Raw genomic sequence first — 16,471 nt, 5'->3', positions numbered from 1 at the left:
TAAGGAGAAATAAAGTTGTCTAATTATCATTAACATATTGACGTGATAGTCAAAAGTTGAGCAACTCAACGAGGCCAACTTTTGACAGATGCTGTCATCTGCTGGATGTTTGGAGTCATTGCGCTGGGTTTCTTAAAAATACATACGTATATAAATATATATCGTGGATCAGTTTTGAATTGGATTAAATTCCAGTGTCTATTTATGTCTTTGCTGATTCTCACTTTGAATTTTAGATGAATACGCAAAAAGTGGGAATTCTTAAGAGAAAGGTGAGACTAGGGGCGGGGCTGAAAAACTCCACAGCGATCCTTTAAATTTTTCTCTTCCTGAACTTGAGTCGGTTTCACTTTCCTTTCTTACCTGTCAGTGCCAGAAAAAGCGAGTGATCGTCACAGCAGCCGAATAAGGGAAACAACCCACGTACGGCCTCTTATTCTTGGCTCAGAAACTGTCGTTATTACCCAAGTTGAGCGGAGGCTTGTTTTCTTTTGGATGCGGTCTGAACTACAACAACACAGAAAGAAGAGGTTGGATATGAGAATATGGTTATTATTGATGTTTACAGCTGTGTTTTAGGACTCTTGGAACGTTTTCGCAATACAATTTGGTTTACCTGTCGTTTCAGGTGGAATCATGGCCTCTGAAGTTACACCGAAAGTTAATTTGAAAGAGGGTGAGCTACTCAACTCGGTTTCGATTTTGTTTTGAGCGTTCTTACCTTAACTTAAAGTCTTACTCTTTATCATTGCAGGCCCAGTGAGGAGTTTTGTCTGTGCTTATTATCGATTTATTTCGCCTGGGATTGTGAAAGTGGGGCTGATTTGTCATAAACAACTTGTTTTCACAGGTCCTGCCAGGTTAAAGCCCTCGCTTTCTTTTTTCTTTTTTCTTACAGTTGAACTGTGTTTTTGAAGGGGGAAATGAGAGAAAGTTGTATACTGTGCTCCACATAAAATGGTACCAACTATTATTTCAGAGAACTAAGCGTTCTGATAAGTCACGTGAGGATTTGAACTTTTCTTTTGCAGCAGAGGAACTTGCCCTGTCTCTGAGTGAGGCCCTCAGCTGCGGGGACTCTGAAGAGGCTGTTAAAGTGTGCAAAAGGCTGTCCGAACTCTCTGTTCCAGTGTCAGTCAGCATCAACAGCCAGGTCTACCCGCAGGACACCATTAGGTGGGAAATGATTGAGCATAAGCATGGGTATTTGTTCGACTTCCATATTTTAATCAAATGTTTCCAAATCTGGAACCTGTAGGCTTTGTTCATTGTGTAGACCATGCTTATCTGAAGCCTTTTCATTTGGGATTATCTGATGGATTATTAAACAAGAATTATAGTCACGTTTGGTAACAAGAAACGGAAAACAAAAGCTTGCTGGTGATATACATGTATGGTGGTGGGTGAACATTTTAATGATTATTCTTCAATGTACAAGTAAAAATAAGCTATGACTCATATTATATTATATTCTGTTCTATAGGTTGAGGGTTGGAGTGGAGGATGCTCAGTCAGATACCTACATACCTGTGACTGTAGTGGTTTCTTCTGGCATGACAATTGCACAACTTAAAGACAAGGTGCTGATATGACATCAGATGAAGCTGAAGCCCTTTTATTGTTTTGATCAAATCTTGCCAGGTGCAGCCTAGCTGTAATCTATTTATATGTGAACTTTTCCTGTTTATTGGCTGTTTTCTGTGTTATTTTCTGTGCTGTAATTGACTTCAGAATGTGCTCGTTAACAACTTTGTGTCTGTGTTTTCAAGTTTCTCGTTTCCATCTCACATTCACAGGTCAGCCATGACTTCGGGTTTCACCCATCACTACAGCGCTGGGTGATTGGCAAGCGGCTAGCTCAAGACCAGGACACGTTATACGGCCACGGTATCCATAAGAGCGAGGACCAAGCTTTCCTGTTCATCCTCTCTGCCCATGCTGCTCATCTCACACGGCATCAACAGAAGCTGGACCAGCAGCAGCAACTTCTGGAAGGTCAGTAACCTACATAAATACACACAAACCGATGTCCCAGGAGGAGTTGGGCATGTTGCAGTGTGACATCTAATTAATGTGTCAGTAAATCAGTTGTTATTCCCCCCCCCCAACAATATTGACAAAACAACCAAAAATCAAAGTAATGAAGGACCTGTTTTAAATAATGTGGATGCATGCTTTCTCAAACATATGATTCATGTAGTTATGACAATTAACACACAGCAGGCCAAACATGAAATGTAAATCTACCCAAGCACAGCATATTTAATATTCTTAAACCAAAGAAACAATCTAATCATTATACATTTCTTTTTTATTTGAGAATGTTTGCTATTTGATTCTAAGTTTGTTCAGAAAGATATACAGTATTGTGATTTAAAAAGGAGTCATAGATTGCTTATCACCTGCTTTGATTGCCAGTAAATTTAACTGGTCACTGTTCGCATTGAAGATTTATTGATTTGTGTCCATTTCTAGATATTATGGAGTCAATCCAGTCTGTACAGCTTTGTTCCAGAGGAGCCAGGGGAAGTGGTGGTGACAAAACCGCTCCTCCACCAGAAACCGAAGACGCTCCTCCACCTCTTCCTCCTAGAGACCCCAACGCTACTAAGCCCACTGTTCCTCCTAAGCCTCAGGTTAGAACACAGACAGACATTTACGACCCTGTTAACTCCTGGCATTAACAAGTGTTTTGTATGATGTGGTATTTTTGGTACTTTAGTTTACACCTGGCATTAGAGTGCTCCCCTATTTGCTTATAATGAATAGAGTAAAGAGCCCACATTATGTTCCTTTGCAACGACCAAATGTTAGTTATCTTCATCTGCTTACATTCACATCAGACAAGTATGTATGAATTTGACCTGACCTTGAAAACCCACGCTCAGTAAAATGCCGTACAGTTTTGCATGCCGAGGACAACATCAGTACAGCTTGTACGTCTGTGTTTCCGTGTGTAGTTGGGCTGGGTCTGTAAGATGTGCACGTATGTGAACAAGCCAACACGTCCTGGCTGTGAGATATGTGGAGGGGAGAGACCAGAGGATTATAAGGTGCCGGAAATCTACCAGCCAGATCAGGAGGAAGTTCTACGGCTACGACGGGAACAGATGGCCATTTTGCAGTATGAACAGGTGACAGCGCTGTCAAGCAGGATTTGGGAAAACTTTTTTTTAGCCACATATCAAATTTCCCCATAACTAACTGAAATATATAAATATAAAATATTCTATGATTAGCTTATATAACTATTCATCAGATGATAAAACAATTATGAAATATATTCTCAGGGATTTAGATGGACACTACTGGGGGAAAAAAAAGGCTACAACACATCTCAGCTGTTTCCCTTTTTAGTTTCTTGAAAAGAACTGCATAATTATCTTAATTCATCTCTGAATCTCTGTGCTATGCATGTAACTCTCTCTTATTCTGTGATGAAGGCTCGACAGGAGGAACGGGAGCAGAACTATTTGCGCTTGTTGGAAACAGAAGAACGGAACCTTATCCCCAACACCACGGAGACAGATTGCCCCATTTGCTTCTCTCCTCTGCTTCCAGGAGAAGGCATCGTGCTCAGAGAATGTCTGCACACCTTCTGCAGGTTTGATAGGAAACACCTCTGTATACACCTCTTTGTCATAGGATGTGAACATAGAAGGGCAGCAATATCTGAACAATGACAAAAGAAAAATAGTTTCTTTTTCAAAAACATATTTAAAAAAGAATACTCAATAGAAGTAATGCTCTTTTGTTGGAAGCACACCTTTGGCGTCAGGAGATAGTGATGCCACTTGTGAATAATTTGGTCTGGGTTTTCGAATAACTGCTTGCCAGTGTGCTTTGCCACAACAGCAGTTAGGACTTACAAGCAGAAGACTTACAGAATTTAAAGGCAAAAAAGACACCAGAACTTGATGTACGAGGTTTAAATAAGCCCATCTGTCTCTCCTGGGGAGGTTGGGATCACTGGAACTTAATCTGGAATCCCTTATTTTATGGATTTGAAGATGCATTAATGTAGGGACTGACTTTATTTATTATCATTATTTTATTTTATTCATTTTCTATTATAATTATCAAAAAGACCACAAAATGTAAACTTTGTGTCATTTGTGTGATTCTGTCACCTCTATTTGTGGGAACTTTTTTTCTCAACGTTGCTGTGAATGTGCAGTGGCGTATACTTTATGTACCATATTTTCTGCACCATAAGGCGCACCTAAAAGCTTTAAATTTTCACAAAAAATGGTTGTGCGCCATATAATCCAAAATCTGCCCCTGAATGGGGCGAAGATTGTATCGAGCTCGTACTTAGCGATTGAATCGTGTCATCATTAATGCTTTTGCCCATGTCCCAGTGAATCTGTTCTTCAGTCTGAGATGGGTGATGCAGACCCATGTGCAGTTTATAAGTTTATAAGTGTAAAAAACGACCGACGATGTTGTCCTTGACCGTCGGACCATTTCCCGCTGACACAGGGACGTAATACAAACACTACGTGTGCTGGCAGCGATAAACCAATCAGAGAACATTAGGTAATACGTACGCCTTACAATCAGGTGCGCCTTATGTAATGGTGAAGTACAGAAATGGACTGAATTGAGGGTGCGCTTTATAATCATGTGAGCCTTCTAGTGCGCAAAATACGGTATTTATATTTTATATGTGTGTTTGTCCATGTCCAGGGAGTGTCTAAAAGGCACAATAGTGAACAGTCAAGATGCTGAGGTGTGTTGTCCGGACAATTGTGACAGCAAGCTACTGGACCGAGAGATCAAAGAGGTGAGTGGAAGCCATGAGAAAAAAAAACGTTAACACAAGACTGCATGGTCCAAAAGCCACAATGTAGAAGGTACTGAGAAACATTTGATCAAATAGACGAATTAAATGTTATGATTGCAGCCAGAATTAGATTTAGATTTAGCACATTAGCTTTTGTATGCCTTATGTGATATATTTTCCAGTCATATATGCCTGGATTGGTTGTTCAGATGAGTAGAAAAATACAATAACCCCATTTCTTTTTAAAGCTGACTGTGAGATGTGAAACATTAGGCAGCATGTAAAGGACAGATTATATGTAAGCCGGGGTGGTCAGGTTTCTTTGGTTCATCAGTGTGCAGCACAAAGGGCTTTCGACATTTACTCCGTTGTCAGTGCTTTATGTTTAAAGCCACCCAACACCCCCGAAAAGTGTCCAGTAATTTTTTTCCTCGGCCTATGAAGGTGACAGGCCTTTGTGTGTAACCTTTTGCTCCTCCTCTGTTTCTTTGCTTTCATACCGAGTGCAGCTGCTCACAGAAGAGGAGCACCAGCGTTTTTTGGAGCTGCGCCTGAGCATTGCTGAGAGCCGCTCGGAGCACAGCTTCCATTGTCAGACTCCTAACTGTCGAGGGTGGTGCATCTATGAGGATGAAGTCAATGAGTTCCACTGCGACCTCTGCGATGAAATCAACTGCATTCTCTGTCGGGTAGCTTGATCACATACATTAACTGAAGAAGGCAGTGTAGTTTTAATGTAGTTTTTGTAGTAATAGTAGAAGAATCGCACACAAAGAATGTTATTATTGTTTTCAGGCCATCCATAAGGGCATGAATTGTAAGGACTATCAAGATGACCTGCGTATCCGAGCAGAGAATGACCAAGCAGCTCAGCAAACTAAGCAGATGCTGGAGGTAGGTCAGACTTAAAGTTCAGCTTGATAACCGGGGCAGTCAAAATCTACCTGTAATGACAACAAAAATGAACTCTCAGCATGGATAAGAAACGCTTTGAGAACAGCCACAACTTTTCTTTTCCTCCTTAATTTTTTCTCCTATAATTCAGTAACACCTCAGGTTTGATTTGTTCCATGAATTGATCACTTTACTTTGATTTGGGCCTTTGTTTTTTGTCAGGCGTAGAATGGGGAGTATGTAACTTTTGAATATATTAGTATTTTTAGGCTTTTGAAAATACCACGTCAGGCATCTTGGAATTACTTAAACTGCTATTCATATTTTATTTTTACACACATGGCAACCTAACGTTTCTTTCCGTCTCCCTGTATTTTACCACAGAGCTTGCTGCAGAATGGAGAAGCCATGAAATGCCCACGGTGTGACATCATCGTCCAGAAAAAAGATGGCTGCGATTGGATCTGCTGTTTGATGTGCAGGACAGAAATCTGTTGGGTCACCAAACAAGCTCGATGGGGACCAAATGTAAATACAGATGCAATCATTTACATTGAGCCACATTTTCTCCATGTGTTGATGTGGGCTCAGTGTTTAAGAAAGTTACTGTACTCTATATTATGTGTTTGAGCTATGCAACTAACTATCTTTTTCTTTTTTTATATATATACACATTTTCTTACAGGGCAGTGGCGACACATCCGGTGGTTGCAGATGTAGAGTCAATAATGCGCCTTGTCACCCTAACTGCCAAAACTGCCACTGAGCCAAGCACACTAATAAACACATATGGATGTGGCACTATCTGGAGAAGTTCAGGCCACACCTGATGCTTAACACTTTGCCTCAACACTGGTTGCATTAAGTCTTTTGATATCAATAGCAGTATGGGGATAGGACTCTGTAGTAGTCATGCTGCTCAGGTATATTTCTTCTTTGACAACAGATTCATGGAAATACTGACACAGAACAAGCCTTCGGCTTTATCTTCCACACCGTCTACAGATATTAACTATAAGCGAAAATAATAGCTTTACAGGGACTTTTACCATAATATTGATACTTTTTTTTTTTTTTTTTTTTACATTAATGCATTGTAACATTCTGACCTTTTGCTACCTTTTTGAACTTAATTCAGTGTGATGGTATGTTGACTCATACTTTGCTCAGGGCAAGCAACTCAAAGTAATATTTGTAAAAGTTCTACACGGAAATGCAAGAAGAGGCTCATTTGCCTGTATAGTCAATTCAATTGTCTCTTTTTTTCCAAGCAACTTCAGTGTTTGGCTACAACTAATTAACAGCTAACAGTCATTTTGATTTATTAATGATTTATCACTTTTCAACCTGTCCCACCCTTTATTCGATAAACCATCAGGACAAATGATTGAGTGTAACAATTACACGAGCCAAAATGATTCTGTTTTCCACACCTAGCTGAGCTGAAGGTTTTTTGAAGTTGTAACCAGTTTATGTTTGTGATTGATTTGTTACTACTATTATTGATTTGGTTATTGAAGGGTTAAGCAATTAAATCTTTCGACTGTCTACTGATCAGACTGTGGCGAAGGATGCCATTTTGAAGTGTTTACAACGTATGAACGTTTTCATAGTGCAACCAGGCTGCTTTTACGCACTAACCTACCTTAAAGTATAGCAGCTCAGTGGACAAATGGTGATATATTTTAATCAGTTCTCTATCTCTGTGTTTTATGTGTCTATGCTTCAAGAACTGTGGATATGTATTACAACAAAAACATTGTGTTCTGTATCGATAAAGCTTACAGAACAGCTTACAGAAGCTCGCGTGTCATTATTTAGAAAATTGGTTTTGGAATATGGAATCAGAGCTATTATAGTTAAAGATTAGGGTCAGTTTTAGTGCACCTCACAGCTTAACTACGCCATACTAATCCCTCTGTCCAGTTAAAAAAAAGCTTTGTTAGGTTTTGAGTTAACCTATGTCCTAATTGTATTGTAGATTTTTTTTCCTAACCATATGGAAACAATGCAAGTGATGTACTTTAATTTTAACAATATGGCTACTAGCAGAGCATGCTGGGATTATGCCACAATAAAATGTACTATGAAGCTCAATAAAGTGGTCTGACAGAGGCTGACGCTGACAGTGGGCACCTGAATCAAACTCTTAAAGCTCAACATGAGAGGTGCCAAAGTATAATAAAATATAAAACAGAATAATAATATGTATATTACAGAATATAATATATATGTACTGAATATGGAGTCCAGACAAATAGAATAAACAATATCACTCTAGTTTATTAGCATTGCATTGTACAACTTAACATTAGTATGAGTTTCATTGAAACAAAATAAACATAAAAAGGCAGATAAATCATTTAGTGCAATGGTGATACATGGATACCAGTAAGTGCAGATGTGTGACGCATTATACTAGTGGTGAACAGCTGTGCTCTCAGGTACCTAAGACTGTTCTTGGTGCCAGGTAACCTTCATTTTGATTAGCCTTCATCAGCTGAAGCTGTGATTTACTAATGTTTTGCTCTGATTATAGTTGAAACATCTCTCCACATCACTGTGGTGACTAACTGAAGTGCAAAGTTGTTTGTCGACTACTTATTGCTATCAACTGCAGGTGACCTGCAACTCAGGGACCATAACTGTGAAGATATATGTAAAGCAAAATACATCAAAAAGATCCAAGAAAAGTTCAGTTCACCATCTTCTAACAAGATAATTGCGCTGTATTTACTGTTAAGGGTATTCAGGTGAGTGCCAAGCCACTGAAACTTATGGAATCCCACACTTAAATATACGACTGAATGATCACCAGCCTGAACTGCGACAGGACTGCAAATGCTGCTCATTCTATACTCGACACAATTCAGCTTACACCGTAGCATATGTTCAAATAAAACTTAAGTTATGCTTAGAACCGAGCAGCAGTCATCAGAAGGTTCAGATGCTTCTCTCAGGGAGGAACACCCTTCCAACAGAAGTGAGCAAAGCACCAGCCGAACTCAGAGATTTTGTAAAACTAATGCATTCAGTGCAAACTGGGTCCCTCACTCTTCTAACTTGACTATGATTTTACATCTATTTATCCTACATCTAGCAGTTTCAGTTACCAGGCATTATGTGAATGAGTATGTTAATGAACCATAGCAATATTGATAGTGCACTCCAGATAAAGTGCCACAGAAAACATACATTAGTCATTTGGGGGCATGGCACATGAACACATTTGCAAAGTTGTGTAACCATATGTTTAGGTATTTAGAACATTCTTGTGAACCCATAGCGATATGTTAGACTGTTTATTTCCTTGATTGTGAAAGCTGTATTCTAACACTGTGGGTTTATCTCCAGATTTAACTTCTGAGGTACAAAAAGTAACACTCAAGTAGGCTAAAATACATTTACTTTAGTATCACCAATTAAATATGACTCCCTAATAACAGAAAAGTTCAGTTGGCCCCCAACATGAACCAAAACCAATGTGTATGCATCTTCTATCCAAAGAGAACATCCTTATTTTAAAAACACCAATTCTTAAAGGGACAAAATTACCTTTGTCTCTTTAAACAAGAAAAATGACGACTCTAGTGTGTAGAATTACTTGCATACCTTGAAAATAACAAAATACAACATTTTACAAAGAGAGCATTCAAAGAATCCTCAATTTGGTCTCAGTCCTGGTATAAAATAGATAACATATGAATTGCAATCACACGTACACACATATTCTCTCACGCTCTCTAAATTGGCAGCAGTTTCAAGTGTAGTGAGTCGATCAGGTTCTCAGCATAAATTTCTGTGAGCAAAACACCATATCAGATATCTTAATACGAAATATAAATAAACTTTAATGATGATGCCATCAATAATAGTCCGTAGAAGCGGTTTCTTCATTATAACAAGAAAACTTCTTCATTTGAGGGCACCACCAGCCTCTATATTGTTGAACACGCTTCAGGAATCACAAAAGAGGCTGAGGCCTCACAGCCTCCATAAAGAGCAGGACGTTTTGAAACATCTTTCATGACAAAAGAGGAGCATTAAGATGTTCAGTTTAGCGAGTACGTTCCAGTGTTACAGACTCCACAAATTGTGGTTTAACTGGTCAAAGGGTTCTTGGAACCAGACCGACCATCTTGATTTAGTCGAAGACCGGTAAGGTGGAGTGTTGGGATTAAAGGCAGTTCAAGGAAATAAGTCCAGTTTGGGGGCCCACTCCAGAGCCGTATTGACCACAGCAAGAGCTGCTGCTCCTAAAGCCACCGTCAGACCCATCACTGCCAATCTGACAAACCGCCGTGCTGTTGAAGGTTGAGCAACTGCCCCTACTGGGCTCACTGCTGAGCTCTCCATGGCGGCCTGTTTCTGTCTTCGTCTGCGACGAAGAACTGAGTCTGGTCGCTGTTGAGTCGATGCAAGTTCAAAGTCCTTAAAGGTAGATGCTGCCATGCTTAAGAGGTAAAGGAAACAAACATATGGAGAGACCAAAAAGAAAGAAAGTGAAAGGGTTAATGAAAGATCAGCAAGTGACTGCAGTTGGTGAGAAGCAGAAAAAAAAAACTAAAACGTGTTTTAAACAGTATTGTGTAAAAGTCTAGAGCCATCCCTCATTTCTTTATACTTTGCTTCCAACGAGCCAGACTTTGTTCTAATCTTTCTAAAGTGGTCTTGAGCAGGGTTTCTCAGGCTTTCTGAAGGTTTTTCAACGTTTTCCTTTATGCATAGACTGCTTTTTCACGCATCAGTCCAGTCCATGGGCTTTTTGGGCTGAAAAGCCACCTGACTCAAGGGAAGAAGCAGTGAACGGTATGAAAAAAAAAATAAAATCAATTGGAAATTGTGTTGTAGGGCACTCTGTTAAAAGCAATGTGCTACGAAGACAAATAATTTGTTCCCATTTTTTTTAGTTGCATCTCAATAAAATGACCAGTTTGACAGGAATGCAACAGTACTTTTACACCAACGAGGTGATTCCCAAAGTGCTCAAAAATTGGCATATCTTAGTGCAGTGTATCCCCAAAAAAATTGGACACGCGGATAAACAGAATCTGAGAGTGATGTCCTTAAGAAGTAAGAAAAAAATAATCCAGCAAAGACCTGACAGGTCCTGAGAGATGCATCTGGACCTTCAGTTGAATCCTCCCCAGAGCCCGGACCTCGAAATTATTGAAGCAGTGTGGGGGTCATCTTGACAGAGAACAGAACAAAAAGCAGCCAACATCCAAAGAAGAGCTTTGGAATGTCCTTCAAGAAGCCTGGAGAACTATTCCTGAAGACTACTTTGTGGAATTACAAGAAAGCTCGTCTAAGAGGGTTCCAGCTTTTATTGAAAAACTAAGGTGACCCTACACCTTTTAAAGCCAGTTAGAATCGTGGAAACTCTGTTTTTGCTTTGTTTCGTGCATTTCCACTTATGTTTACAAATGATGAAATAAACTAAAATCACTGCATCTATTTCACGTTTCCCTGGCAATGCATAAAGTAATGGGCTGATAAAAGGGCTGACTCAAGACTTCCAAACAGTACCACAGAACAATGGACAGTGTTATACAGTACTATGTGCAGTGGCAGAGAAATGATGGTGACAACAGTGAAGCAGGTACAGTCCATAAGGGTAATGTGCTCACATGTGCTAACCCTAAGGACTTAAGTACCTTTCATGAGCAGCAGCCTCTCTTGCCATTTCAGATGGAGGAAACTGGACAAACAGGTCCCCTGCTCGGCTGATGAGTGTCTCGTACGGCAGATCCTGAGGAATCTGAGACAGCAGGTGGTGGACCATGGCCATATCGCATTCACACTCCAACACCTCCTCCTCTCTGTGCAGCACAATCTGCAACAAAAGTTACAATGAACATGTACGGACATATTTCTCAGAGGCCACACTGACAGGGGAAAGCACTCACTAAGTGTCCGGGTCATTTTTAGTAAAGGCTTCATCAACTTCATCAGACAAAGCTTTGACACAGCTGGAGAGATCTTATCATTCTTGGGTTCATCAAATGATTAGCCATGTGTCATGAAGCACATTCAAATCATTACTGAAATGTCACTCATTTAAATGAACACTGGAGAATTTACAATTGTTCCCCTCATTGGCTCCCCCTACAGTCGAGGGATGTAACACTCAGATTTCAGGCCTGGGAATGTGCATAACGAAGGTCAATGTACTTCAAAATGAGTCTGAAGCACAGTTTTAAGGTTCGCAAACTTCTCAAGTGTTGTTCTAACTGCAGATGAGGTTATGAAATCATTAAATCTGACCAAACTGTGTCTTGTTTTTACACAAACCTTAAGGACGCAGTTCTATTTTGGTCCAACTTTCTAAACTATTACCTCAGAATAAAAGGAATAATGAGTACAGGAAACTCACCACAGCAGCAAAGTAAATGGGCATCAATGGATGGCAGGCCAAGAAGAAGTCATACAACCGCACAACGTGGCGAAAGTCTGACAGCACGTGGCCAAACCAAGTAATTAGCCAGCTGAGAGCGAAGACTGTGCCCACCTCTGCCCTAAGAACCAGTGGATGATTTACAGTGAGATCAACTCGCACACACCACTATGTTTTTTAATTGTGCATCTTGAGACATTGCATATATAACAACCGACTGTTTTAGACCAATCCGAAGCCATACAGCTATTCATTTGAGTTGCATCATGAGTTCTGACGTGAAGGCCGACTGTCGGGTTAGCCCTCAAAGTCAAGGACTTAATGACGTGTTGTTTACGGTCGAAACTTAAGCTGTCATAATGGGATCAGTGTGCTGACAACTGAGTACCTTCACTTAAAATGCAGTCATCTTTCTATTTGACAATGCTGAGTTTTCAATGTTAATTTTAGCTTTTTCTCTTTTCACTTGAAAGACATAACAAACAACAGTGTCACAAGAGTAAAGGATGTTAACAAAGATAACCATGTGACCAATACAAAAATCCCCCCCTTTTTGCTGAAAATACCAGCACAGAAATCCTAGATTTAACGTAACATATTAAATTGGCTGACAAATCAATCTTTTACAAAGATTCATATCTCATCTTAGTATAAAGTGGGAGATAGAAAAAAACTAAAAAAACTCGATAAGCCTGTAAGAAAATAACAGAGTCTTACTGCTGCATGAAGTCATGCACCTCTGGGTTGACCCTGTCAATGATGGGCATTAGATAATTAAGTATGTGTTTTGTGTTGTCCATTGTGGGATCCATGAAATCCCTGTGAAAGAGGACAAAACAAAGAGATCTGTACACATACATGACACTTTTTGAAGCACTAGGACACACTGCACAGAAGCAAAACTAAGAGAGGGGATTGTAAAATAAAGAACCTGCAGATCTATTTTAATTAATAGTAAGTACCTGAGGTGATGTGTGGAGAGCTTCTCCACGAGAGCAGTTGCCAGGCGCTCTCCCACGACCAATAAGAAGGTGACAACAATGTCGTGGTATCCTTGGTAATAATGCAGCTGCGAGTTACGTTTCAGAACTCTGAGGATGATGTCAATTAGCTCTTCCTGAAGACCTTCTCTCTGCTCGTCTGGCATACCTGAACACGTCCATTAACAATGAATTGCTGCTGTTAGCTTTTGAAGTCTTTGCAAACGCCCTGCAGCGTCCAAGTGAATACAAACAATCAAAAGTGCAGCAAAACCAACTTTTCCAAACCCATTATGATCTATATTACGAGCACTGACTTGTGTATGATTAAGCACAGAGAAACAGCTTTTAATGCAGAATAATCAAGTCAAACTAAAGGCACCCTATTCTTTCAAACTTAATAAAAGTCATTCTAATACAAGTCTGCCTCAAATTAAGTCTCTGCAGGGTATATAAAGTCACTAAGTAATCAATAGGAATGGATGGGTACATTCCCTGCATTCATCTACAAGTCAAAACTGTCAGAAATAATGTTAATGAATTAATGATGCACATCCACGTTTTAAGGATAAAAGCCATTTGGTTCAAACATTGTGGTAGTCTAAATACAAGCACCTATGTTTATATATCTTTAATACTGACTGAAAATTACAGCATGGCACACTAAAGTGATTGTGACCATAAACAAACAATAACACTGACAAAGATTACAAGCTGGCACAGATCAGAGAACAATGGGATTAGCATTTGCGCAGGTCACGATTGGGACATTTTACGCCCTGCCAGAAAAACACTGTTAGCCCAACTCCTTAGAGTGCAGTGTTACATCAACACATCTTAACTAAAGAATGAATACTTATGAAACAGCTTGGCAACGATTCCAGCTGTACGAAGTACACAATATGTCTGCAATCGCAAAGGATGATTGCGGAATTCTGTCCGAGAGCGGAACCGACTGCCAGAAAAATTTCATGGCCCATGAGCAGGGCAAAAGCACTCATTGCTCCAACTTGAGTCATAAACAAAGAATTTTGGTCTTTCAAAAGTTAAGTAAACCTGAACAGCGAGGGGTGAAAGCAAAATTCATGACAGAGCTTTTGAACTGGACCGCACTGCTGTCCCAGTAAAGTACAGCGTATATATATAAAGCAGTGATTAATGGCAGGTATTATGACAGACGTGGGTTCAACTCACCCGGTGGAAACCTTCTCAGTGAACGCTGGACATCCAGCAGGACCTGGTTGTAGTCTTTATTGTTTTCCCGCTCCACTGTTTCTGGAAAGGCACACTACCATTAGAAAGAAATGTATGTGAAAGAACTTTGACTCTGCAGTCAATATTGGTCTCAACTAATCACTTATAACCGTTTTGATTCTGGGGAATAATAAAGTTTATTCTTTTTTTTAATTCAACAAACAGTTGGCAAGTTATTTCCCCTCCACAAAGACCCTCTTCGTTGCACACGTGATATCTGCAAAAGTAAGCATGAGTGGCATAAATGTTACCGGGCTCCTGATCCAAGAGGTGAGGAGGTACGTTTAGGAGCCTGGGCCAGACTTGACAGCGTATCTCATCGGTCAGCAGTCCTCCCTCACTGATTGCCATCCTCCTCAGAGTTGCTACATCCACAGGATTCGCACTGAGGGCCTGTGAGATGTCCGCAATTTTCCTCTTTCGTCTGCTGTCCCGGGCTAAAGCAAGAAAGAGCGTCTTTCATTTGTTTGTGTTGACTTTAAGCTTACACGTTATGCGACACATAGCAAACAGTATAGAGGGTACATTTAGACATGGTTTATTTACACTAAAAAACAACACGAGGACTGCATAAGTATCCACAACATGACAGCCGAGACTAGGCTCACTTCACATGACACACTTGGTTACCGTTACCTTGCCTTCCATTCACTGGCGACGAAGCACCATGACGTCTAGGTCTCTCCATCTCTCTCCGCTTCTTTATGTTTCCTTGTTAAATACTATGACTTTCCATCCTTTTTTTTTTTGCTTGACAAACCCCAATTTAGGCTTCAACCTGGAAGCTAGCTAACGCTCTAATCAGCAAGGGCAGTCTCATACAAACGCAGCCGGATAGTTAGTTAGCTATTGTGTTAGCTAGTTACAGAGCAGACGCCACACCGCCGTGTTTCTAAAAACGACATTTCCTGCAACATAGCCATCATTACACGGGCCACTGAAATGCCTAAAAGTAACACGGGTAGGACAACAAAGACGACTACGTGTTTACATTGACGGAAGAGACCAAGTATAAAAACGCGTTAGCTTCCTTGCTAAGAGTCAATGATGACGTAGGCTCGTGAGTGAATGTAATGGGAGGGGAGGAGTGTTACACCCCTGACTGTTTACAAATACTGCCAATAATCCTAATGATAAGATAAATATTAACTGGGTATAAGCTGATTTGGAATTCATAATCTTGAGTATCACGTTTCCGTTGTTTTAAGTGCTGTTATTATTATTGTTATTATTACATTTGCTTTTGGACTCGAACTCCTTTTTGCTCCTGTCTCCACAGTTTTGACATCAGAAAAACAAAAAATCATATGCATGTTTTCTTGAACTTTGAACTTACTTGGGACAAAACCTTTTTTAATTGGAGTTCTCACTCAAGAAGCTGGGATTTGTGTGAGGCGCAAATGCAGCTTTTCAGTGTCTTCTGTCGCCCCCAGGAGAGGTAAAAACAGGTGCTCTTGCCATGGCAACCTTGACAAAAGTTCCTATTTGTTGTATGCAACATCAGCAGGCTCCCAAGGGCAAACAGGTGAATCTGTCATTAAAAGAAAAACAAAAAAAAAAACTTGTTATTGTGAAGCATCACCTATATAAGTTCTCAACATTGGCCTTTGCACAGATATGGACTGACAGAGATGCTCTGAGTTTATGGATTATGTTTTGACAGTTAATTCATGATCTCTGTCTGAGGTTAGCCTGCACCAGTTCAACACATGATTTGTGACTAGACTGGGCCTAAAAGAAGGATAAGAACAAGTGTCAAGGGTTTATTTTTTGGTTTGGTAGTGTTAGCTCCAATGTTCTGAATGGTAAATATGTGTTCCATGGGTTTCTGAGTATTTTAAGATAATCTGGGCCACTTTTTGGATTAAGTGCCTCACGTACAACACTAGCATATGTTGTACTGGCCGAATGTTGCCGAAATGTCATAAGCCTGACATCGGATATGGCAATAGTTGTGAGGGCCAAGTGTTGCCCTGATCCTCAAAGTAAATGCAGATTTGTGCCACATCTGGAGAATATGTGAGATTAGGTCATTCATGCTCACCCTGAGTCAACACCAATATTCAAGGCCAAATGTGGGCCAAAGAAAGCTGCAGATGTGGGCCGTGTTTGGGCCGAACAGTAGTTGCCTTCTTGATATAGATCTGAGAAAAAACTCAT

General features: G+C 40.1%; 2 protein-coding genes across 2 annotated transcripts; one reads left to right on the top strand and one right to left on the bottom strand.

Moving 5' to 3' along the window:
- Positions 1 to 395: 395 nt before the first annotated feature.
- rbck1 (RanBP-type and C3HC4-type zinc finger containing 1) lies at positions 396 to 7,817 on the top strand. Its single transcript, XM_072381777.1, has 13 exons — positions 396 to 530; positions 629 to 676; positions 1,032 to 1,176; positions 1,484 to 1,580; positions 1,797 to 1,995; positions 2,476 to 2,636; positions 2,961 to 3,134; positions 3,444 to 3,604; positions 4,690 to 4,786; positions 5,296 to 5,475; positions 5,582 to 5,680; positions 6,065 to 6,208; positions 6,366 to 7,817. The coding sequence occupies exons 2-13, from the start codon at positions 637 to 639 to the stop codon at positions 6,444 to 6,446; spliced, it is 1,578 nt and encodes a 525-aa protein (XP_072237878.1). The 5' UTR covers positions 396 to 530; positions 629 to 636; the 3' UTR covers positions 6,447 to 7,817.
- Positions 7,818 to 7,943: 126 nt separating this feature from the next.
- Positions 7,944 to 15,362, bottom strand: tbc1d20 (TBC1 domain family, member 20). The gene is made up of 8 exons (XM_072381776.1): positions 14,948 to 15,362; positions 14,563 to 14,748; positions 14,252 to 14,332; positions 13,040 to 13,226; positions 12,795 to 12,896; positions 12,057 to 12,198; positions 11,338 to 11,516; positions 7,944 to 10,133 (listed from the first exon to the last, which is right to left on the bottom strand). Exons 1-8 carry the CDS (start codon positions 14,997 to 14,999, stop codon positions 9,869 to 9,871), a joined length of 1,194 nt encoding a protein of 397 aa, XP_072237877.1. The 5' UTR covers positions 15,000 to 15,362; the 3' UTR covers positions 7,944 to 9,868.
- Positions 15,363 to 16,471: the final 1,109 nt, after the last annotated feature.

Source organism: Leuresthes tenuis, unplaced genomic scaffold, assembly GCF_036924035.1.
Source record: "Leuresthes tenuis unplaced genomic scaffold, fLeuTen1.0.hap1 SCAF_3, whole genome shotgun sequence".
In the NCBI taxonomy this organism is placed as follows: Eukaryota; Metazoa; Chordata; class Actinopteri; order Atheriniformes; family Atherinopsidae; genus Leuresthes; species Leuresthes tenuis.
This window is presented reverse-complemented; position numbering and strand designations above follow the sequence as displayed.

Coding starts and splice junctions, on each gene's coding strand:
- rbck1 (XM_072381777.1), top strand. CDS start 637: ATGGCCTCTGAAGTTACACCGAAAGTTAATTTGAAAGAGG. Junction 1,177..1,483: donor TACCCGCAGGACACCATTAG/GTGGGAAATGAT, acceptor TCTGTTCTATAG/GTTGAGGGTTGGAGTGGAGG. Junction 3,605..4,689: donor TGTCTGCACACCTTCTGCAG/GTTTGATAGGAA, acceptor GTCCATGTCCAG/GGAGTGTCTAAAAGGCACAA.
- tbc1d20 (XM_072381776.1), bottom strand. CDS start 14,999: ATGGAGAGACCTAGACGTCATGGTGCTTCGTCGCCAGTGAATGGAAGG. Junction 12,897..13,039: donor CTCTCCACACATCACCTCAG/GTACTTACTATT, acceptor CCTCTTTCACAG/GGATTTCATGGATCCCACAA. Junction 11,517..12,056: donor CCATTTACTTTGCTGCTGTG/GTGAGTTTCCTG, acceptor CTTTTGTTGCAG/ATTGTGCTGCACAGAGAGGA.